A 24,591-nucleotide genomic window follows, 5' to 3' on the forward strand; every position below is an offset into this window, starting at 1 on the left:
AGGAAAAATAGCCGGCTACTATTCACGCCGGTATGTTGACGGAAGTCGTGGGATTTCATGTGTTGCGTGATATCTCTGCGCCCAAGTAGCAGTCCTTCACCTGTGCTTCCCCCTAATATAGTCCCAAGTCAATATCTGCCTAGGAAATCGCCTAGTGTTAATCTGCATCGCTATTTGTACTCGTTGTGAATACGTAGGCCACAAGAAGTAATTAGGTGTTTTTTTTATCACTTTTACTCAGGACATGCTAGCTGGCAACAAAGGATTCCATTCATTATGCTAAGCTAAGCTCGCGCCGACCCTGTCAAACTAAAACAATGCATGCACTGAGACAAAAATGTATTGACCCACCTCTCTAAATGTAGGAAAGAAGGTGAATAAGCCCTATTTCAAAAAACGGTGGAGTGTTCCTTTAAAGAATAAGGATATTTTAAAGAAGCCCTAGTTTGTCCCTGGTCCTTATAAATGGTCAACAATAAATGTCATTATTGTCCCTCTCAACTTTCCTCTTCTGTTGACATATCTATAATTTGACCAACATAAATCTGCTTGGTTTGAAAGTGACTTTTGTGTGAGCTTCAGAGATCAGCACACTATTGACCTTTCTTGTCCACTAAATTTAGCTGAAATTACACTAATGTGACTGCATCTTAAAGGTGCAGTGTGTGATTTTTAGCGGCATCTAGTGGTGAGATTTGCGAATTGCAATCGGTCAATAATTCGCGGCCTTTCCTTGAAATTTCAAACTCGAATGAGAGGCTACGGTGGCCGACGTAGGAAGCCGCGTCTTTTCCTGCTGCTTCTCATTCAAGTTAGTGATGAAACGCGCTCTGTAGCGCTGTCTGTTCGCTGTCGGCTACGGTAGAAACATGACGTCACGATATGGCGACCTTCATAGAAGGGGTGGCCGCGGTTATGTACATATAAATGACTCATTCTAAGGTAATAAAAACATAACGGTTCATTAAGTAAGGTCTTTATACACCACTGAAAACATAGTTATGGATCTTATATTGCATTTCTGTCAATAGATCCTCAGAAATATCACACATTGCACCTTTAAGGCTGAAGGAAAAAACATATATAGACAAATATATTGTAGAACTTTTCCACACCAAGGAAGGGCTTTTTTTTGTACAAGGACCCATTTGAAATTAAAAACAGTACGTGTGATATTACAATAAAAAAATCTATCTTTCTATCTATCTATCTATCTATCTATCTATCTATCTAATCTATCTATCTATCTATCTATCTATCATCTTTTCATCCGTCTGTCTGTCCGTGTAAATGACACGATCCAATCAAATCCCAAAAGATACAGTATATTCATTACCTCACACTGAATATTTCAATTGGAAATATGTCATGTTACAGAAGTGATATGCTTTGTAAATGCTATTTCATAATGCTATTTAAAGGGACAGGTCACTCACGGCAAAATGTATTCAGCCATCTTTTATTCAGCGATGGTTTTTTTGTGTTTTTTTACAGGGTCACTGAAAAGTTTCTAAAGAATCTATATGAATCTTTCCCATACAATGCCAGTTCATAGTGACCACGAATATGTCACAATCATGTTGTTGTAATTTCTGAGTAAACTGTTCCTTTAAGACAGCCGCAAAGAAAATGATAGGCTGAATATGCCACTGAATGACATGTACTTTACAGTAACAGCTCTGAAACAACTTCAAACAGCCAGTGACGTCAAATGTGCTTGTAAATATGTTTGTATGTGATTCTGTGCATATGTTTTCATGAGAGAGTGTTGAGAGAACTCACGCAGTAATAGCAGCTCCAGCCGGTGGTGGTGTGGGCCGTCTCTCTCATTTCCTGCAGGGCTTCAGCGCTAAGGTAACCCATCTCCCGCAGACAGCCGTCGTGGAAGACCCGCGTGCACGTCCCGCAGGGGAACAGATCGTCCGCCGTCCAAACCTCACACACCTCGCACATCTCATCATTGATGGGCTGACCGCAAAACAATGAGAGACAAGACAGATCAAATCATTCCTTACTTAGCAATGAGACTGTTATTGATCCACTGAGAAAAAGGCCCAAGAGCGCATTGAAAAATGCATAATTGCACATGAAAGGATGTGTAGTGACTCATCAAAATGCGAACACTTCTGTGATCAAACTTCTATACCTCCCTGCATTAGTTGCTTTCCATTAAAGGTCACCAAATATAGAAATAATCTTACTTGACATTCACTGCTCATTTAAAGTCTCCTGTGGTGCACTGGGCTACAGCATCTGAATCTGCATGTGGTTTGCTTTCATCTCGTGATATGAGGACGTCATGCTGGTTAGATGAATGCAGCACAAGATAACGTTTTACTGATCCCAGGAATTTAATTTTTTTAAAGTGTTATGAATACTAAACTGTGATATAGAATAGAATAGAATAGAATAGAATAGAATAGAATAGAATAGAATAGAATAGAATAGAATAGAATAGAATAGAATAGAATAGAATAGAATAGAATAGAAGAATTTTGCACTTTTAAAACGGTTGGCCCTTTATCTTTACTGCTTTAACTACCGCAGTATTGAAACTGCAGCTTGCTCAAACCAGTGTTGTTATTAAAAACTAAAACTAAAAACTAAAACTATTAAATATCTTTGTTTATAAATCTTAAATAAAATTTTGAAAAATTAAAATTAAATAAGCTAAACAAAAATTTGAAATGGTCTTGGCAATTAACTGAAAAAAAAATAGGTTAAAGTTAAAGTTCTAAATTTACGAAAACATAAATAAATTTAAATCAAATTAAAGCTAAAAAAAGAAATAAGGACAAAATGGAAGAAAAAAAATCACAAAACATTAACTAAAAATCAAAATGAAAAAATAACAGCTATTAATTAATAATAATTAATTGATTAATAAATACAATAATAGCGGGCAAGATGGCAGTTTAAGAACATAGCTTAGCAATGTTTAATATAGCAAAGCAGCACTTCTAAAAATGTAATAAAAGTAAGTAGCATTGTTACTTGTTAGTTGTTAGTAACTAGCATTGTTAGTTACTTTCCAACAGGTATATAATTCCAATTATATTTCCAATTTATTTATAAAGCATATAATAATACAACAATGCTGACCATAGTGCTGCACAAACAATAAAACATTAAAATATAAGAAACACAAATTACTATAAATAAAGAATATGCAAAATATCTACTCTCAGATTATCATACCCACAGACTCTTAAGAGTCTTAAATACACCTAAAACATCTTCAGACTTAAAAAACTGATTCCTGTGACAACAGTACCTAAAAGCTATCAAAAGCTAACATGAAAAAAAAAAATTTTTAAAGTCACTAAGAGTTGATGATAATCCAATAAATTGTGGTAAATTGTTCCATAACCTTGGGGCGGCAGCTGCAAAGGCACGCTCCTCTTGTGTTCAGATTCGTCCTTGAAACAACTAAAAGATTCTGTGACTGAATCAGGTCCACAATATACGGAGGGGCTGTACCATGTAAAGATTTAAAAACAAATAAAATCTTAAAATGAATCCTAAAAGAAACTGTTAACCGATGCAGCGATCTTAATACGGGGGTAATATGATCAAATTTGCGAGTGCTTGTCAACAGTCTTGCGGACGCATTCTTGACCATCTGTAATCTGTCCAAGATTTTAGTTTGAACACCATAATAGAGTGAGTTGCAAGAGTCTAATCTCTAGAAGATAAATGCATGAATAACCTTTTCCAGATCTTTCCAGGATAGAAAAGGCTTAATCTTAATTATGAGTGTTTGACGTTAAAGGTGGTCAATCACTGATGGAATCTACTGTACGTCTCATGAACTGCATCTTGCATCGTCTTATTTCGTGCTGCTCGTCTTTGCTGTATAGTGTCGCCCATCTAGAGACAGACTGTGGAGACTGGACATTATTGACAACCTGTCACATTAATGCAACTCAGGGTCAGACATTTTAAAGCCTTGGAAACGTGTGGAGACAAACCTTTTTAAGGACTTTTGATGCAGACCCAAGTGTCTCCAGAGGAGTTTAGTTGGTTTGAGAGCTGTTTTTATGATGAGTCACTACCCGGTTACAGCACTACCGCTAGATATGGAGTTGGGGCTCCACTGAGGGGGGGTTGGGGAGTTTGGATGATTCTAAGGGCCCACGCACTTTTGGGGCCCCCAGAGATCGATTTTATTAATGGGTGCGGAAATACCCAACCTCATAATCTTTCATAGGGCCCAAAATTTCTGCCGGCGCTCCGAGTTGGTATGATGCAAATGTAAAATCAGAGCTAAATATTACAAAGTGAAAAGAGACCTGGAAGGAGGGGAACTAATCTCTTGTTCATAACCAAACCAAGCCTTAAAACAGCACACGCAAAGTTAGCTTTTCTAGAACCACTCCTCCAGAACCATGGCTAACTAATCGGCTTAAGTAATTAATTCCTTTGCTTATTAAATTGGAGCATTACACACTTTTTAAGTATATTGTGGCTCTGGGAAACCAGGAATCAAATTGTCAGACATTCCAGATGCAAAATTTACTGGTGCCTTCGTGTGTAGGCACCAGACACTCTCGCTCTTCAGATTGTGACATGTGTCTCAGAGGAGAGTGAGGACTGTGATATGAGCGCTGGGGAGAGGTGCTGTATTTAGATCAGAAGAGCCAAAGGACGTCACCTTGGCAGTGTGCCTCTGAATCTGACTCCAGCGCTGCATCAGTACTCTGAGCATCTGAATGGTGTTTAATATTGGAAAGGTGGTGTACTCCATGAATGATTAAATCTGGGCATTTTGTAGGGTTATCATTATCGCCCTGGTTATTTATAGGCAGTGGTATCATCGTTAACTAAAACTAAAACTGTTTAAAAACATGTTAATTGAAATAAAACTGAAATAAAATAATATATACTGTTTATTAGATGAAAACTTTAACCAAATGAAAATTAGACATGTTGCATTTCTACTGAAATAAGGCAACTTACTGAAAAAAGTTTTAATTAAATAACTAACTAGAAATAAATAAAAACTAAAACTAAAACTGAATAAATAAATAAAAATGACCGAAATAGTAATATTTAAAAAAATAACAAAAACTAATACAAACGAAAAAATTACTAATAAATAAACAAAAAAATTTAAAACACTGCTTGGTGTAGCTAACAATAAAATATCCCACATTAAAACATTGAGACTGGAAATATAACCACCAAATGACGTAGCATAACATTTTTTTTTAAAACGATAAAATTAAAAATTTAAATGTATTAAAAAACATTTTTTATTATTATTATTATTATTTATATATAGATTATAGAGTTGAATAGATAAATTATTCAAAAATTGACTTGTGAATGAGCGTCATGAAATGTTCAGAAATTCACACTCCAACCATCAAACTATTTAAATATAAACACACATAAGTTTGCTCTGTTCTTGTAACAACCTATCGATGCCATAGCAATCACAAGAACACCCTAGCAACACCATAGCAACCATTCAGAACAACCACTCTGAAGCCCTTAAATGTCAGCTAGCAACACTCCAGCAACCACTCCAGAACTCTTACCAAATGCCTAGTAACACCCGAACAACCACTCAGAACACCCTATCTATCTCCCAGAACACATAGTTAACCACTCTGAGGCCATTAGTGACCAGTTAGTGACACCCTAGCAACCAATTCAAAACTCTTAGCAACTGCCTAACATCCTCCTGCTTCTCAGATTTCTCTTCTGATAAAAAAAGACCCTCATAATCTCACAAGTATCACCGCAGAGATCTCAGCATTGTCTGAAACTGTGCTCAGATTTGCCAAGATACCAAATCTGCAATCAAACATTAGAGATGATTTCACTATGGACTCAAACATGTCTCATCAAATTTTTCCAAATTCAAATAATCTGATGCTATTGTAGTTCTGTACTATGTGACAAAGAAAAGTTATTGTATGTGTCTATTTTTATTTATCCTAAGGTGATCTAGGATAAAGTTTATTCCCCTTTGCCGAAGTGAAAGTGATTTTTTTTCCCTTTATCACAATTACATTCACCAGCTGTTCTGTTTTTCTTTCATGGCAGTTCTGTCTGTTTTTTATTCATTTTCCTGAACCAAATTTGAACATCAGCAAATGCATCTAGACATAACTCACAAAGACAAGCCCAATTGCATCTCATTCTGCCTGCTCTTATGTCTTTTATATCTGCTGAGAGAGAGACCGGAGGTAATCAAAAGCATTCTGTTGAGTGGAGTTGTGTGGAGTGGCTCTTCTCTGGCTCGCTGTGAGGCCTGGCCCCATCACCACAAGCTTCGGTGACCCCAATTAATTTCGGACTGATCTCAGACGCCACTGCAGCTCACACAGCCAGGTTTTTCCAGCACAGCCGTTACCCACTGCCCACGTACTGTCAACAAAAACTGGGCTGCCATTTAGGCCGAGCTGGGATCAGCTTACCTAACTAACAATCTTGACATTTCCTCACGTATGTGCGTCACAGAGCAGCTTTCAGCTCCGAATGAAAGGATAACCTCCACCAACACCCCTCCACTATGAATGTTGAGTCATGAACCAAACCCATATTAATTGTTTGCTGCCAAAAAGCTCTGAAAAGCTTTGAAAAGTAACAAAGACACTACTGGAACTTCAAACGGGACAGGTTCTATGGTCAGATGAAACAAAAAAAATTGCTTTTTTGGCAGCAAACACTTGTGTAAAATGAAATGCTCTGCTGTATCTTTAATGCTGTGGGCCTAATTTTCTGCCAGAGGTCCTGGACATCTTGTTCAGATCAAATACCAAATCGAAACCTGACAACCTCTGCTAGAAATCTTATAACGGGCCATGTTTGGATCTTCCAACAGGACAGTGATCCAAAAACAAACATCAAAATCAAAACAAAAATGAGTCACATGAGCACAAAACCAAGCATCTGCAATGGCCATCCCAGTCCCTGACCTGAACCCTATAGAAGATGAGTGGGCTGAACTGAGGAGAAGAAGCGCCAACATGGCATGTTCATTTCAACATTTCTTAGTTCATTATTAAAATCAAAAGTTGCATCTGTTAACATTATTTAATGGAGCTCACGTGAACTAACAAAGAACAGGTGTATTTTATCACCTAACATTAACAAAGATGAATAAATACTGTAACAAATGTATTGTATTTTAACAAAAGATAAAAACTTTTACAGTGAACACACTTCTAATGACAGATAAAGAGAAAAGCTACGTCTTCTCTCTAAGATTAAATCCTCTCTCTCTGAGAAAACCTTAGAGATTGCAATCCATGCGCTCATTACATCTCGTTTGGATTATTGCAACTCTCTTTACTACGGCATGTCCAAATACTCTATTGCTCGTCTCCAATTAGTACAAAATGCCGCTGCAAAGTTCCTCAAAAACTTTCAATTTGATCACGTTTCTCCAATTTTGAAATCGCTGCATTGGCTACCTGTGCATCTTAGAATTGAGTTTAGAATTCTTCTCTTTGGTTTTAAATCCTTAAATAATCTGGCACCGAGCTATTTGTCTGAGCTTCTCCGTCCAATCCCACACGAAATCCGAGGTCTGGTGATAAGTGACTTTTGTCTGTCCCCAGATCACGATTAAAGCATAGAGGAGATAGAGCCTTTGCCATTGCCGGCCCTAGGCTGTGGAACAGCCTTCGGGTTTACATCAGAACAGTCTTTAACTGGTTTTAAATCTTCTCTTAAAACCTACTTTTTTTCTTTAGCTTTAACTAGTGATGTAGTACTCGAGTCCGGTCTCGAGACCGATTTCTGCTTTCTCGGACTCGACTCGGACTTGTTCCTTCAAAGACTCGGTCTTGACTCGGACTCGACCCTTCAAAGACTCGGTCTTGACTCGGACTCGCCATAGGCGGTCTCGTCCCCATCACTAGTCCACTAGAATACATACCACTAGAAATTTTTTATTTGATCTGCATTTTCCTTACTATGATTAAAAAAGTCAGTGTGGGCTTAAAGGGATAGTTCACCCAAAAATGAAAATTCTGGCATCATTTACTCACCCTCAAGTTGTTCCAAACCTGTATGAGTTTCTTTGTTCTGCTGAACACAAAGGAAGATATTTGGAAGAACGTTTTAATCAAACAGATCTCGGTCCCCATTGACTTCCATAGTAGGAAAAAAATATACTATGGTAGGCAATGGGGACCGAGATCTGTTTGGTTACAAACATTCTTCCAAATATCTTCCTTTGTGTTCAGCAGAACAAAGAAACTCATACAGGTTTGGAACAACTTGAGGGTGAGTAAACAATGATAGAATTTTCATTTTTGGGTGAACTATCCCTTTAACATGTTGATGATGACAGAGCAGCACTGTTGAAGCAGTTTAGAAAAATAGGCAGAAGATGATGCATGTGGTAGGGATTTTTTTAATGATAGTAAAAGCATAGTCCATATTAAGACGTTAAGACTGCTCCTCTAAACAATTCCCAATCTAGCTTAGTCTGTAGGCCTAACTGTTGATTATTAACTGGGGTGATATTAAATCATGAATATGAAAACTGACATGTTTTTATGGTCTTGGTCTCGACTCCTAAAGACTCGGTCTCGACTCGGACTTGCTTCCTCAAAGACTCGGTCTCGACTCGGACTCGACCCTTCAAAGACTCGGTCTTGACTCGGACTCGACTGTATTTGAAAACCAACGGACTTGGTCTCGACTCGGACTTGACCCTTCAAAGACTCGGTCTTGACTCGGACTCGGCATAGGTCGGTTTCGTCCCCATCACTAACTCATTGTGAGCTTCTGTCATGAATGTGTGGTTTGCCCTCGTCTCTTTATCTTGTGTTTTGTTCAGCACTTTGGTCAGCCATGTTTGCTGTTTTTAAATGTGCTATATAAATAAAAACAAACTTGAAACTTGCGAAAAGCGGGCAGCACCAAAAAGAAACAAAATGATAATTTTTTTGTAATTATTATATCATCATTATTTACAAATGTGGAGCCATTTTACCTGCTCGGTTTGCCCAAGCGAGACATCTAGCGGTTGGTCGTCGTTGACCTCTCTCTTCGGCCGCACAAACGTCGGAGGAGTGAGCTGATGTGCCTTCTTTAGATCCTCAGGCTCCACCCCCTTCCCATCACGGAGACGCCCCCAAGCCTCCTGATTGGCCCTGTGTTCCTCTCTGGATGAAGCTGACGCCTGCTGATTTGGTAATGACCCTGGTTTACTGTCCTTGTCTTTCTGCTCAGTGTGGTCTTTGTTAGCGTGGTGGGATCCTTCAGCAGATTCATCCCCGTTCTCCACTATGACCTCTTCAGTCTGGGCCGCATCTGCTGGGGCCGCCCGATCCTTCAGACCCTCTTTAAACGCCGACACCACCACACTGCACTTCTGCACCTTCTCCACCTGCTGCTTCTTGGACATCAGCACACCCATGGCTGCAATATAGTGACACAACATTATTATAGCATATCAGGCCATGCAATCACCTATGCTGATCTTTTCAGCTTCAAATCCTTCATTATATTAATATAGTAAAGAGAGACTGTCCTCATGCTTGCTGCGTCGGTGTTAGCACCCTGTTGCATAACAAATATTAAGGTTGAAAACAAGACAATGTTCTATCGACTTTGTCTCTAAACCATTGCTGTGGCAATTTACGCCCACATGCTGGATCAAGCAGATTTTTGTGATCCACGGCGAATGTGTTGCAAACGCTTTCCTCACACAGATCTCTCATATAATTGACACTGGAAAGATTTTCTTTGTATTGGCGTGCTGCCATCACAGTTCATCATCTTCACTAATTTGGCGATTGCAGTGTGAACAGGGACCTGACCAAAGCAGAGTTGTTCATTCGCAAGGTTTTCTGATTCAGAATCAGGAGCTGAGAAAGCCTTTAAATAATAATTGAAGTAGTTATTCAGACAGGAAGAATATTACAATGAATTCCTGAAGAATACAGAATATTAATTTGATTTTAAGAAAGCAGAATTAAAATGGAATGAATTTAAAAAATATATATTATAATAACTATAATGGTAGTTTTTAAAAAATAAAACGAAAAATCATTTTAAAATGAATGAACAATAAATAGGTTGTTATAAAGAACATATGGCCTATATTAGAACAGATTACATGATTATATTATATTATTAATCATTGTATATGTGACCCTGGATCACAAAACCGGTCGCACAGGTATGTTTGTGGCAATGGCCAACAATACATTGTATGGGTCAAAATGATAGATTTTTATTTTATGCCAAAAATCATTAGGATATTAAGTAAAGATCATGTTCCATGAAGATATTTTGGAAATTTCCTACCGTAAATGTTTGTGAGTGAATGCAGCACAATCGCGAACATAAATGGACAATTTTCTCAATGTTTCGATTTTTTTGCACCCTCAGATTCCAGATTTTCAAATAGTTGTATCTCGGCCAAATATTGTCATATCCTAACAATCCATACACCAATGGAAAGTATATTTATTCAGCTTTCAGATGATGTATAAATCTCAATTGCAAAAAAATTTACCCATGTGACTAGTAGTGGTCCATGGTCATATATATATATATATATATACACACACACACACATTTAATATAATAATTATAATATATAAATACAATTATATTATTCACTGTCAAAAAATAAGTCTCTTATGCTCACCAAGGCTGCATGTTTGTGAGCAAAATTACAGGAAACATTGTAATATTGTAAGATATTATTACAACAAAAAATAAAAAAAAATCTATTTGAATATATTTTAAAATGTATTTTATTCCTGTGATCAAAGCTGAATTTTCAGCATCTTTACTCCAGTCTTCAGTGTCACATGATCCTTCAGTAATCATTCTTTAATATGCTGATCAAGAAACATTTATCATTATGATAAATGTTGTAAACAGTTGTGCTGCTTAATATTTTTGTGGAAATCGTGATACTTTTTTTCAGAATTCTTTGATGAGCAGAAAGTGCAAAAGAACAGCATTTATTTGAAATTGATTTTTTTTTGCATACAATGTAAAAGACTTTTCTTCCAAAATCCAATTCAACTTCCTGTGTCTATTTCAACTCAAATTCACACACGTTAATTGCAAGCGAGCCAAATCTTGTGTTTTGCTTTGGTCTGTTCCATCCTTGTGTACGGAGCCGATTGAGCTGATTTAGCTTGTCCGAGGCAGACATCACATAATCTTGAACGCTAGCTCCATCTATTCAGCCTTTAATCAGGGTAATGGTGTGAAACTGCTTCAGTTGGCATTCTCTCGCCTTCTAAACGCAAAGCACAGCATGCTTGTGAATTTCAATAGATATTTCCTTCTCTCGTTATTCTTAACTATCAACCCAAGCTTTGACCCATCGCGTTCTTCTCTCTCAATACCCACCTAAAAAAACACACTGTAATATCGCTGTTGTCCCTCTGCACCGTTCCGAGAATGAACTTTAATTATGAGTGAAATCAAGGAGGCATTCCTGAGCCTCATCTCATCGAAGGCTTGGGAGTGACAGAGAGTTTTTTCCAGAAATTACCCGTGGCAGTATGATGTATTTTACCCTGTTAAAGCTCAGTGTGTTCTTGCACTCCGGTTGATAGATGCCACATTAGCTGGCTGAGGGAGATGTGGTTTAATGGTTTGTCACTGAATTAATTTATGTGTATCTTTTAGGCACACTTTCAAAGCTGCCAACAAGCAGCATATATTACTGTCTAAGAATAACATTATTTTTCTCTTAAGTCGATAACAAATTGCACTCTGTCTACCCATGTGGAGGAAGCTACTTTAAAACGGTATATTACCAAACAAACTATTATTTTTCAGTGGGTAAATTACAGTTTTTCTTTCAGAAAACAATCAAGATTCTAATTAGGGTGACAGAATTAAACTGATTATTTACATGAAAAACCACCAATAAAACAAACACGGTCATTTAGTTGGCATTTAACTTATTTAAAAAACAGAATTGATGATTAAATATCTTGATGAATAAATATTTGGTACACTGCTACAATAAAGAAAATGTAGGCTAATGAATGAGTGTGTCAAATGTTTGTATTGAAGGGGGTGGATTGGAATCCATTCCTGCTTCAATGTATATGTAATGAGTGATTATAATCAAGGTATTAATCAATATTTTTCCTTCTAAATATCAAATGAGTTGAATAACTTCTCTGGAGATTTTACTTTGTTATAGAAGTTACCAGTGTGATTACTGAAATGTTCTTTTCATGTATTCTTTAATGTCTGTATTTGATATCTGAATGCAGTAACAGTGCTTGCTCATTCAGCCCGGCTTCAATGTTGGGCTTCGGAAGGTCTTCAGTGTGAAGCCAATAGTTTAAGGGACCATTTCTTTGTTAAAGCCTTACTTTCCAGTTAGACTAAAGTGTAGCTCTCCTTGAAAGAAAGAACGCATTATCTTGATGTTTTGAGAGGACTCTCCTCTCCTGTTTATAGTTAGAGCCTGGCCAAATCCAGCCTTGGAAAAGCTATGTGTCGGTGTGCGTGTTAGTCTTCTTGGTTACAGGTTAAAGAACCACTGGCATTATTGGAGATTGACTGAGTTGTTGTTCTGGACATGCTGGCGCTCTGCGACCTGGAAGGTCACGACGTGCCTAACTTCAGGGTCAGAGCGTCAGCTGCATAATCGATGGAGATATGCGTCTGTCTATCTGTATCTGTGTGGAAAATTACTATGTTTATCTATTTCTTAGCCAATCAGAGACTGCAACCTGAAGCAAGGACGTAGCTTAGACCTTGGTGAAGGGTATAACTGCTGAAGCGGGGCGTCCTACAAACTCCTTGTGAGTCTTGAAGCCGACTTCTGCTGATGAAACTGCAAACTATCTTCAGTAAAACTTTTCTTCAATTTATTATAATTCTGACTCTGGGTCTTCATTCATCATATCTGGTTCTGGATCTTTGACTGTTACCCCCTAACAGTATTTGTTTAGTAATGTTTGTTAAATGGTTCATTTAGAATCAGACTTCACAAAACTTTATATGTGGGCGTTTTAGAAAGTCTGTGCATTCAAATAATGTTACCAAAATTGCAATGTTTGATGTTACAAAAAAATAGTGAAAAAATTACGAGTTGTCTCATTACTTTCCATGAAAAATAACACAATTAGTTACTTTTTTAGGGAGTAACGCAATATTGTAATGCATTACATTTAAAAGTAACTTTCCCCAACACCTCTGCATGAAGCCTAGTCCTCTTTGGCTTCTTATGTAACAAAACCAATGTCAGCTTATTTTTAGTGACGCTTAGGTGCATGCATCTGAAAATCTTTTTCAGAAGCACTCATTGCATCAGTCTGGGAAAGTGTAAATGCAACAAAATGTTGTTTCCCAGCAGACCTGCACAGCCCGACGGGCGGATGTTGCATAGAAGCAAGACAATCAGTTCATGGACCTGATGATTTCAGCCGGCAGTATGCATCAGACATGCAGAAGTGCATGAATGGTCTGAGGCTAGACTTACTCTATGACTGCAGTGACAGATGAAAAGTCCTCAGAGACAGGAGGCAGAGGAAGAAACGGGTCACTGCTGGCCGCCTCTAGGAGAATAAAAGATGAGAATCTCTCAGGCTACAGAGCCTCTGTTATAACGTCAATCCCTTTGTGAAACCCTTATGAAAATGACTTCTGGCAAGAATTCCCACTGCATCCGAACTCTCAGCACAGATTAAAATGTTCATTTCAGCGATGACTGGTGCTTTCAGATGCAGGAGAAGCAATTACTGCTGAAATTACTGAAGGAAGATAATTGACCAGACAGGATTTTAGCTATATTTACAAATGGCAAATTTTTCCTTTTTTATTTTTTTTCGTCTTTTTAATTTCTTTTTTTTATACATAAATTATTTAAAAATGGATTTTACATGTTTTTATTTTTCTCTCTCTCTTTATAAATCTAATGTAAAGAACTTTAATTTAGCATTGTCTATTAAAAGTGCTATATTAGGTTAAATAAATGATCATGAGCATAAACGTATACGTCACACTCAACAGACAAGAAATCCAAATAAAGCTATACCAAGCTAATATACCTTTTTATTAGAATCAAAATAATGTTAATATATACCTCTTTAATAAGTTACTGGTAATATTATGCACGTTTCATAAGTGCATGTTATTTAAAAGAAAAAACGATTCTTCAGAATCTTTAGAAAGGTAATAATTTGCTCCACATTTGAGACATCTTTCCTTTTTGGAAAGATCCAATTCCCAATGGATAAAATTAAGTCTGACCCTACATTTTAAAGGGTACCTATTATGCAAAATTCACTTTTACATGGTGTTTGAACATAAATGTGTGTTGGCAGTGTGTGTACACAACCACCCTATAATGATACAAATCCACCCAGTGCTTTTTTTATAATCCCCATAAATCATAAGCACTGTCTCAGAACGAGCTGTTCTCAGATTCGGGGCAATGTGACGTCACTTTGCACAGGCCCCTCCCACGACTGTTGATTGACACTGCAGTTTGAGCATAGACCCGCCCTGAGTGAGCTGGACACAGAGTCTACCATTGTTTCAACGCTTGAGCAGCTGTAGACAAGAATGTCTCCTAAGCGATTGAGGTGTTTTGTTGTTGGATGTAAGAATGAACTTAGTCTTCATTTACTCTCGTTGTTACTTGAGGATGGATCTGTACTGTTCGTGATTCAGCTTACGGTATCCGGAGCGACAGGCCTAACGTTACTGACCACGGCAGAAATTAAAGTGAGAGCGCGCACTTTATGACAGCTCATCCAGTCGTGGATATACAGTTTACCAGTTGATTAAGCACCCACTGAAAAGGTGTGTATATATTTGTTTACTGTTAGTTCTAACGAATGTTTTGTGTATTTCGCTGCGTATGTTCCATGATAATGAAAGGGAGAGAGAGTTTATGGATAAGACTTTAATGCGCACTTATATACTGTGTTTATTCGGCTCTTACAGTCATTTTCTGGAGTAAAACTAAGGCTTCATCTTTTGTGTGAGGTACAATAAACTTAATTGAACTCATCAGTATATTTTGGTCATCATTCGGACGGGGTCCACTACAGCAGGCTTGTATTAATAGTGGATAAAAGCAGATGACAAACAACCGTAATTAAACTAAACTATACCTGTTCTATCTCCATACAGCATATATTCTCTGGCTATGTGGGCATTATTGTCCGACTCCGAGTCGAAATGAACACCACTACTGAGAGTTTCTGTTTTGATATTATCAGATGAGATTGTCCTGGCTCTTAGCGCAAGCTCGTGAGGCTCCGCCCCCTGGGCCGGCAGCAGCAGTCAATTTGCATTTAAAGGGATACACACTAAAACGGGGCGTTTTTCTGAGCCCTAAAAAATGACAATTGAAACATGCTGTAAAAAATTATCGGTTGGGTATTTTGAGCTAAAACTTAACATACACACTCTGGGGACATCAGAGACTTATTTTACATCTTGTGAAAAGGGGCATAATAGGTGCCCTTTAACTCATTAAATATACCGTTTCACTCAAAATCAGGTTTAAATGGCCACACTGTAAAAAAATATCGTGATTTTAACGGTCAAAGACTGTAAAAACGCTACAGTGAATTATATACGGTATATATGGTAAACAACTGTGATAGCTCTAACGGTACATTTAATGTAATTTTACTGTAAAATACCGTTAAATGTACAGTTTTTGGAAGTGAACAAGAACAAGTCATTGTATAATTTACATTGAAAAAACGTAAATTGACATTCCCACAATTCCCTGCGTGACACTTCACATTTGATGTATTTTTGTTGAAATAACTGTTTCTTCATAGTTTTCTTAGTTTTTTCTAATCAGTTATGACATTAGGGTTTTATGTTACATTTAATGTTGTTAAATTAATGTTTATTGCATTTTTAAAATTTCACGTGTGTTACCATGATGGTGTTTAATGTTTGTGTGAATGACACTGTGCAGCTTCTATTAGTATTAACTTTCTTGTGAAAGAGCTGCTTGTGACGAGCTTTAATTCATCATGTGATTTTCATCTCCACTGCTGGTGGTTGTCAGTGTATTACTATGGTACAAAACAGATATAAATACTTCAATAGGTCAGTAAATTAACATTATGTCAGATAATTAAATACGGTTTATTACTGTAAATTTAAGTAAAGTCTGTAAAATCTAAAATGTTGCTACCGTATTTTTTACAGGAAATTTCTGGCAACCACAGCTGCCGGTTACTTTTCACTGTTTCCTGTTCTGGTTTGCCTGTGTTCATTGTTCACTTTGCTTATTAGTTTCCATGGTTGTTAATTAGTTTCACGCACCTGTTTCTGTTCAGCTGATCTCAGTATTTTTTCTTGCGTTAACGTTGCATGTTTGGTCAGTGGTTATCATTCCTGTTCCTGTATTCTCCCGAGTCTCAGTTTATTAAAGAATATTATATTGAACTCTCCATCGTCTTGTTTACTGACCAGCATATTGTGACAGTAAACAATCAGATTCTTTAATCTCAGCCTGGATTTTGCCTCTGGACATGAAAAGGAAAAGACACCATTTGTATTCTGAGCCACACTTATGAAAGATTTGCTAATGTTCCATTTTGTGGTGAGTTGACACTGTAATCACTTATTCAGGAATGAGGAGGATGAAATGTAAAAATTAGAGAATCAATTATTTAAAAAAAACAACAACAAAAAACCTTGTTTGAACTTTCATTTGAATATGGAGTTTTTTCCCTTCAATGTCTATGGTGATTGACACCAGAGAAAGTGCTTTTTCAGTAACAGATGGGCTTCCGTTTGTGATTCGGCAAATTGGTTTTACAAAATAGACCTAAATGTTGCCCAATATCCAATACTAAAGATTTTAAATGTGTCTGCCATTAAGATGTTTTACTAATAATAAATGATGCATTACTATAGCTGATGCAGGTCAGAAATAAATAAAAAAAGCACTTAATGGTTTAAAATATCACATTAATATGTTTTAAAAGGTCTTATATAAATGAATAAATGATTCTTTAATAAAATCCCTGCTCAAGCAAAAATTCATACACCAGACAGAATATTTTTGTTGCTAAAATTGAAAAAATGGTGGTCCCTGAGAATGTTTAGATTTGGAGATGCAGTTTTGCACTAAAGGATGTCAATCTCCAAGTCAGCAATCTCACAGAAATAGAGAGAAAAAAGAGAGCAATAACTTTCCCATAAACTCAAAGGCAGCTGTCTCACCAACACAGCTCACTAACAGCCAGCTATAGACTTCCCTGAAAAATGTATATGACTCTACTGAAAAAGAAATGAAGTTGGTGGCGGTAGGGAGACATATATGAAAATTCATAAAGGCAAAGCCATATGTACACGGCTCTGCTATATCTGTCTCTCTTTACTCAACATTTGACACAGACTGCAGCACACATAAGGCCCTGACCTTAATCTGCGATTTGTGACACTTCAGGACTGACTTAATTGGTTGAGTATTTCTATATATTACAGTTTTTCTCAATCACTTTGGCACAATTCTCAAATTAGATTTTTCTTCCTCAAAACAATAAGTTCAGATCTCTGAACAGTTTCCTGTTCACATCAGATTAAAATTTCTTGTTGATTTTAACAAATTGCATGTTGTGCAAAAGAGTAAGTACAATTGTCTAAATTGTCTGGAAGGAGTCAGTAGTTGTGGCTTCTGCCATAGGGATCCCAAATTGTCGGTCACTGACGATTAACCTAGAACGTGACTGACTGATAAGGTCATTTCCCCAGTAAATGTTTGCCTACTGTACATAAAAAGTCTTGCAAAGTATAGAAAACAGACAGTGTCAACAAAAATGTTGAACAAACATGACATTTGTATACAGTATAACAAATATTTCCATGGTGGAAAAACAGTTTGACCAGTGTGGCTGACATGATGACAATTTTTTTTTTTTTTTTTTTTTAGTGGCATTGGCCAATTTACTGATGCAGTACTTGGGGTTTTGAAGCATGCATTCAATGTTTTGGGGCGAGTTACTATATTTTGCAGACATGCAATAGAGTTCTGATGTTCCAGCAAACAGCTGTGACAACTGAGCTAACAGTTTAGAGAATGACCGACGGACTCAAACAAATGTGCCAAAGTGATTGAGAAAAACTGTTATATACGAATTTTAAAAGGAGTAGTGCTGTTGTTGTTTTTACAGACAGACAGACTAACATAGATAGATAGATAGATAGATAGATAGATAGATAGATAGATAGATAGATAGATAGATAGATAGATAGATAGATAGATAGATAGATAGATAGATAGATAGATAGATAGATAGATAGATAGATAGAATAATTAAATCACATTCATCTTGAGAAGGATTGGTTACTATCAACGCTTGCTTTCAGTCTCATGTTGACATACATGTATTGTGTGAAATCATATCTCATAAAGTGAGGCTGTGAATTGGAGTTTATAGCCAATTTATGTGAGGGCACCGGGGACACCTTGGCGTCTAATTATTATTCTGTTTGAGGCATCTGTCTCCACAGATGTTCAGCAGAAAAGGGGTTATGTTAGTACATTTAATTCACATAATTCACAATTAAATTATATTTTTCTGTATACTTATTCTCTCTCTCTCTCTCTCTCTCTCTCTCTATTATCTATGTAAAGTGTGGCTTTACAACCAAGTGAACTGAGGCAATAATAAAAGATGATCAACTAAAAAACTAAAATATTCACTCTCTCTCTCTCTCATGTATTAAACTTGATTCATTTTATTGAATCAGTTAATTTAAATAAAGCAGCTCAAAAAATGATCAGCTGATTCCCTGGCCTGCACAGACATTTGCATGGCATTGTACATCTTTTTCAAATATACCAAATGGCCTATGTATATTGAAAAAAAAAATTAATAAAAAAAAGAAAGAAATATAGCTGAGAGCAGTGATTATCAGGGGTTCAAGCGCTTTAAGGCCTTTAAGCATAAAACAGTTAAAGTGACACCTATTGCCCGATGTCCATAAAAGTTTCCATGCTTCTTTAGGATCATGTGCTGCATGTGCACACTCCATTTTGTGAAGTTCTACGCAAATCAGGCAGGAAGAGGGCCAATTTCAGCCATTTAATGGTATTATAATCTAGCATTTAACAGTTATAGCGCCACCTATGGGCCGATCTCCTTGCTTGTGCATGCTTGTTTGTGCAAATGTGCATGCTTCTTTAAGATCATGTGCCGCATGTGGTCACCTATTGATGCGAAGTTCTGAGTTTTCGTTTAGGAATGATAGGTTTTTAGGTGGACTTGGCCACACCTGTTTTCTAAATGACACAGTTATAGCTATCTAAAGGCCAAAGTAAAACATTATTTTGCTAATTATTGACCTAGAGAGTCCCAAGAATTGTACCTCAATGGTTTATCGAGGTTGAGCCAAAAACCTAGGACTGGTTCGCAAAAGTTGTTTTTTGAAATTATCTCCAATATTTAAAGAACGATTCGATTGAAAGCGGTCCTAGAGGCAAATTTGCTCAGAATGAGGAGTTCTCCCTTGCGGTATGAATGACGTGGGCGTGTGCCAAAAATCGCGTGGTATACAATTCTTTACATATGTGAAAAACACGAAGATGCCCCCTGGTGGCCGTTTTCTTTTGAATTTCTCACAGGCCTCTAGGGCCATGATTCAAACAGGCCCAGCGAGCTTCATTCCTATCGGCCTCCGTTAAACTTGTCTGATAGCTGCTTTTTTTGAGATCCGCGAATGTCTTCAAAGGCAGTCTTGGCACCTTGGACGAAGACACCACATGCCAATTTTCAAGTCAATCAGACTTAGGATTGCGTAGTTGTGGCAATGTTTACGTTTTTTCCATGTTATAGCACCACCAAGTGGCCAGTCGCCGCATACTTTTTCAAGTGACCACAGAATGAGCTCTTACATACAGAGTTCCCGTTCACGAGTTAAAGACATTTTAGTAAAAGTGGCTCCTCCCTCTTTAAATGTTTTGTCGGCCCTTAGAGACCATGAATCTAAACTTCAGCTTTTTTTTAATAATTATCGACAATCAGACTCCAGAGAATCTTGCTGCACTGCAGGTTCCGATCACGCCAAAAACCTAGGACTAGTTTGCAAAAGTAGGTTTTAAAAAAAAATCCAAAATACCAGAAAACTCAGATGCATGTCCGTCTTGAGCCTAGGATTCCGACGATATACGACACTTGAGTCTACACTGTAAAAAATTTGCTGTAGTTATGCAGCTGTTTGCCAGTAACTTACTGTAGATTTAGATTTATGTTATTTACTGGCAACAGTTTGTTCAAAGTTAAATGAACATTAAACATTAACAAGTCTTTGTCTTTACAGAATAAAATGATAAAATAACAATCTAATGCAAAGCATTCTGGGAACCAGAAATCTTCATCAACCTTTTTCAGTTTTTTTCCTTCAGATTTTGGTTCCCAGAATGCTTTGCATGAGGCTGTTATTTTAGTTTTATTCTGTAAAGATAAAGACTTGTTAATGTTTAATGTTCATTTAATTTTGAACAAATTGTTGCCAGTAAATAACATCAATTTAAATCTACAGTAAGTTACTGGCAAGTAGCTGCCAGTAATACTGTAATTTCTACAGATTTTTCTAACAGTGTACGTCTAACTGTTTAGGAGTTATGAGCGATTTCGTACTTTCCACCATTGTAGCGCCCCCGTCAGGCCAATCGGGCGAGTCTTGGTGACTTTGTAAGCGGTGTGAGTACTACCAGCCCTCAAAGTTTTAAGTCTCTACAACTTATGGTTTAGTCTGCCCGATTACTTTTATGGGAGAATGCTGATCCTTGGAAATTTTACCAATTACAATAGGGTTTCAGCGCTACAAGCTTGAACCCTTAATAATAGCTTCAATACAGTTAGCCTTTTATTAGTAGCTTGCAAACTATATATTTTTTCAAAATGATAGTGAGCGAAGTACAGATGCCGATTTGTGTTGAACAGTTCGGTTCAGAAAGACAGTCTGTCTGAATGAATCATTCATGAATCGAAATGATCCGGTTCTCTGATCAGCATCCTCTCATGATCCATAAATGAATTCAGAAGTGCTAGTCTCCAAACAATTGAAAAATAGCCTGCATGGATAAAAACAGTAAGTATTTCTTGAAAAGATCTATTTTTTGCAGAATAACATTCAAATGGCAACACAAGGGTGACTAAGTGAAGACGTTTTTGGTTGAACTATCCCTTTAAATTATGAGTACCTTTTAGTGTGTTGAGCTGAAGCTACTCTTGTTCTCTGCAGAAAAACATCTGAGTTTGTGTGAATATTCCTGCTTCAGATGCATTGCACCTACATGTTCATCAGCCTTTGTTTTCCCCTCTAATATTATTGTAATACCATGTTTCACAAATCGGCTTCGCACTGTCAAGTTGTCGCTGACTTGAATCCCAACAATCCCTGCCTTTCATGTGTTACTCCTGTGAGGAACCGTTCTGTGAATAGGATGGCGACAAAGCTTTCTTTTCTTTTTTTCCATGGGAATGCTTCCCATTGATGTGAATATCCCATCCCCAAAGGCCTGGAACTAATCACACTAACGAGTTCACTAAGGCCACCTTCTGCCAGTGATTGGAATCACAAACACCCACCAAAAAAAAAAAAAAAAAATAGCAGCCAAAATTCAAAAATAAAATCGCCAACGCTCTCTGTAAAGGCTAATGAGTAATAAAGTGATAAAACACTTAATCACGTCTTTCTATGCAATGTGGGCTTGTGAAAATGGATGAGCGCATATACGCTCATAATGCCTGACCTTGGACACTCAGTAGCCCAAAAGCAAAGTACGCTGGCCAAACTAAGAGTGCTGGGAGTTGAAATTCCACACGCACGCTGGCCTATGGGCACGGAGGCGGCGCAATGTGGAGGAATTTGAATGTAAATGCCTCTAGAGAGAGGAGCCCCCACGTTGGCATTCAGTTGCTGTCAGGCACAGAGTCTGTGCCAGGCAATCTTCTGAGAGGAGTTGACAATGAGCGCTGTGAGAGAGACGAGGGAACCTAGAGTGTCTGCAGGGTTCCAAAGCTGACACTCGTGGTGCATTGTGGGTAGAAGGGCAGAAAGGAGAGAACCGAGTATACCAAAAGGTGGAGGACAGTCCTGAAGAGCTAATAGAGGGTGTTTGTGTCAGATCAGCTGAACCACTGCTAAAGCTGAACCATTACTAATAGTAAACACATAACTAGAAAGGACGGAAATAATGGAATATATCAAATGTTAGCTAACATTTAGTCACAAACATGCACATGTGTTCAGGGGTTATCAAAAATCAATCTGATTTGGAAAATGTTAACAAGGTAAAATATACACAAGAGTTCAAATTCAGTACACTCCAATTAACCCTTTCATTACCCATTATTTTCATCATCATCAAGTTTAAATCAACTTTATGTTCATATAATAATCTATTATTATATTGATTATAATAATCATTATGGTTGTGGTGTTGTTGTTAATTGTTGTTGTTATATTTATTGATAGTTGAAGTAGGAGTAATAAAAATATCAATTATTATTATGATTATGATTATTATTGTTATTATTATTATTATGCAAGTACTATAAAATTGCTCTTTAATTCTGAAATAATACTGCTTACAATATGTATTAAATTATATTAAATGATTATTAAAAATGTACACAAGAGTTCAAATTCAGAACACTCCTATTAACCCTTCATTTGGTTTAGATCAACTTTATTTTTTTATGTTCTCTGTTGTTAATAATAATAACATTATATTATTCTCAAATATATAGTTTCTTATAAACAAAAAGTAATAATATAATAAAAAATAGTATATATATATATATTCTAAAATAATAGAATAGAATATATATATATATATAATTTTTATTATTATTATTTTCAGCATCATCAAGTTCTGTTCAAATCAACTTTATGTTCAGATAATAATCTATTATTATATTGATGATAATAATCATTATGGTTGTGGTGTTGTTGTTGTTTGTTGTTGTTATATTAATTGATAGTAGAAGTAGGAGTAATAAAAATACCAATTATTATTATGATGATTATTATTATTATTATTATTATTATTATGCAAGTGCTATAAAATTGCTCCTTAATTCTGAAATAATACTGCTTACAATATGTATTAAATTATATTAAATGATTATTAAAAATGTACACAAGAGTTCAAATTCAGAACACTCCTGTTAACCCTTTCATTTGGTTTAGATCAACTTACTTTTTTTAATGTTCTCTGTTTTTAATAAAAGCATTAATATTACTTTCAATAATATAATTTCTTATATGAACAAAAATAAATAAAAATCATCATCATTATTATTGTTATTTTATTTTATTTCCATCATCATCAAGTTCTGTTTAAATCAACTTTATGTTCATATGAGATTCTATTGTTATCGTTATCGAGAATATATTGTTATCGACGATAATAACCATTACCGTTGGTGTTTTGTAATTGGGAAAAAAACCTTTACATTCTTGTAAAAGTTAAATATAAACATATATTTTCCATGTAATACTAATATTGCTTATACTAATTATTAATACTATAATGGTTCAAAATATTGTTATCTAAAACAAATAAACAGCATTAAAAATGAATGAATGAATGAATGAATGAATGAATGAATGAATGAATGAATGAATGTTTGACCTTGAAATTCTGTAAGATCTACATGCTCTTCCGATTCTTCCCTAAATCTGAGCTCCTCAGTCCATCGCCTCAATGACTACATAACACCCTGATCACTCCGGACTGTGACGTCAGAGGTGATGCACAAGGTCTTACAAAGAGACTGCAAATGATCCAGCAAAACTTACCTCTGCAGTGCTGCTCAAAGGAGCATACTTCATTCACGCACAACTTATCATGTGTAGTGAAATCTTAGGAAAATGTCACTGCATCCATCACAGTGCAGCAAATACGTAACGTGTCAGTGCAGCAAAAGTTATTGCGTAAAGTCTGGCGATATAAACATCCTCATCTTACATTTCACAGTGGAAAATCATAAAATATAATGCATGGCTCTCTCATCCACACCCGTCTAACAGCACTGACCTAGATCGAGTGGTATACACTGGGTATTTTTCTACACCCACACAAAACTGATGCATGAATGATCCGTCTCGTGATATTTAGCTACATCTATGGCACAATAAGTTGCGTGCGTTCATAACCAACAGTTTGAATGCATGGTAATATTCTGTTGCATACAATGCACGTTCTGCAAGATTTACTGTTTGGCGTTAAATGTGGGACTGTGAAAATCATATGAGTCTAGATCTACTTAGTAGCCTACCTATAGTTAGAAAGGAACTAAGACTAACCTGGAGGAAATTGGATGGTGCTCCGGTACTTGGGACTGGATTTCTTCTGCTCCTCTCCTCACGCGCTCATTTCAAGCGTTGCTTTCGTCAGTGAAGGCTATGCGTGTGTAATCGCGACGGGCACTGTACCACAGCCTACTGTTGTGTGTGTGTGACCCAGTCAAACAAATATCCCGCAGCCGAGGAAACCGCTTTGTTTGTGAAGCGCGAGCTGAAGGCGCGGAAGCTGGACAGCTCCAGTGCTGAATTCTGGAGAGCAACTTTGCTCTGGAAAACCTACAGCTCTTGTAAATAAACACAGTCCTGCTAAAAGTTGTCTTCTGCTTCAGC

At 36.8% G+C, this 24,591-nt stretch overlaps 1 protein-coding gene across 4 annotated transcripts in view; it reads right to left on the reverse strand.

The window, feature by feature from the left end:
* The window catches only part of phf24 (PHD finger protein 24), a 38,608-nt gene extending 14,255 nt beyond the window's left edge, over positions 1–24,353 (reverse strand). For 3 of the 4 annotated variants that reach the window (XR_014626309.1, XM_084400655.1, XM_084400653.1), the window contains exons 1-3: positions 24,262–24,353; positions 8,960–9,387; positions 1,783–1,968 (exon numbers count right to left, since the gene is read on the reverse strand). Coding sequence is in view for 3 of the 4 variants with exons in the window: in XM_084400655.1 (XP_084256781.1) it covers positions 1,783–1,968; positions 8,960–9,385 (612 nt within the window). In the remaining variant the exon portion in view is untranslated. Of the gene's footprint in view, positions 1–1,782; positions 1,969–8,959; positions 9,388–13,441; positions 13,518–24,261 lie in introns of all 4 variants that reach the window. The other variant, XM_084400654.1, reaches the window with a different exon arrangement.
* Between the last annotated feature and the right edge of the window lie 238 nt (positions 24,354–24,591).

Source organism: Rutilus rutilus (genome assembly GCF_951802725.1).
Source record: "Rutilus rutilus genome assembly, chromosome: 25".
NCBI lineage: Eukaryota > Metazoa > Chordata > Actinopteri > Cypriniformes > Leuciscidae > Rutilus > Rutilus rutilus.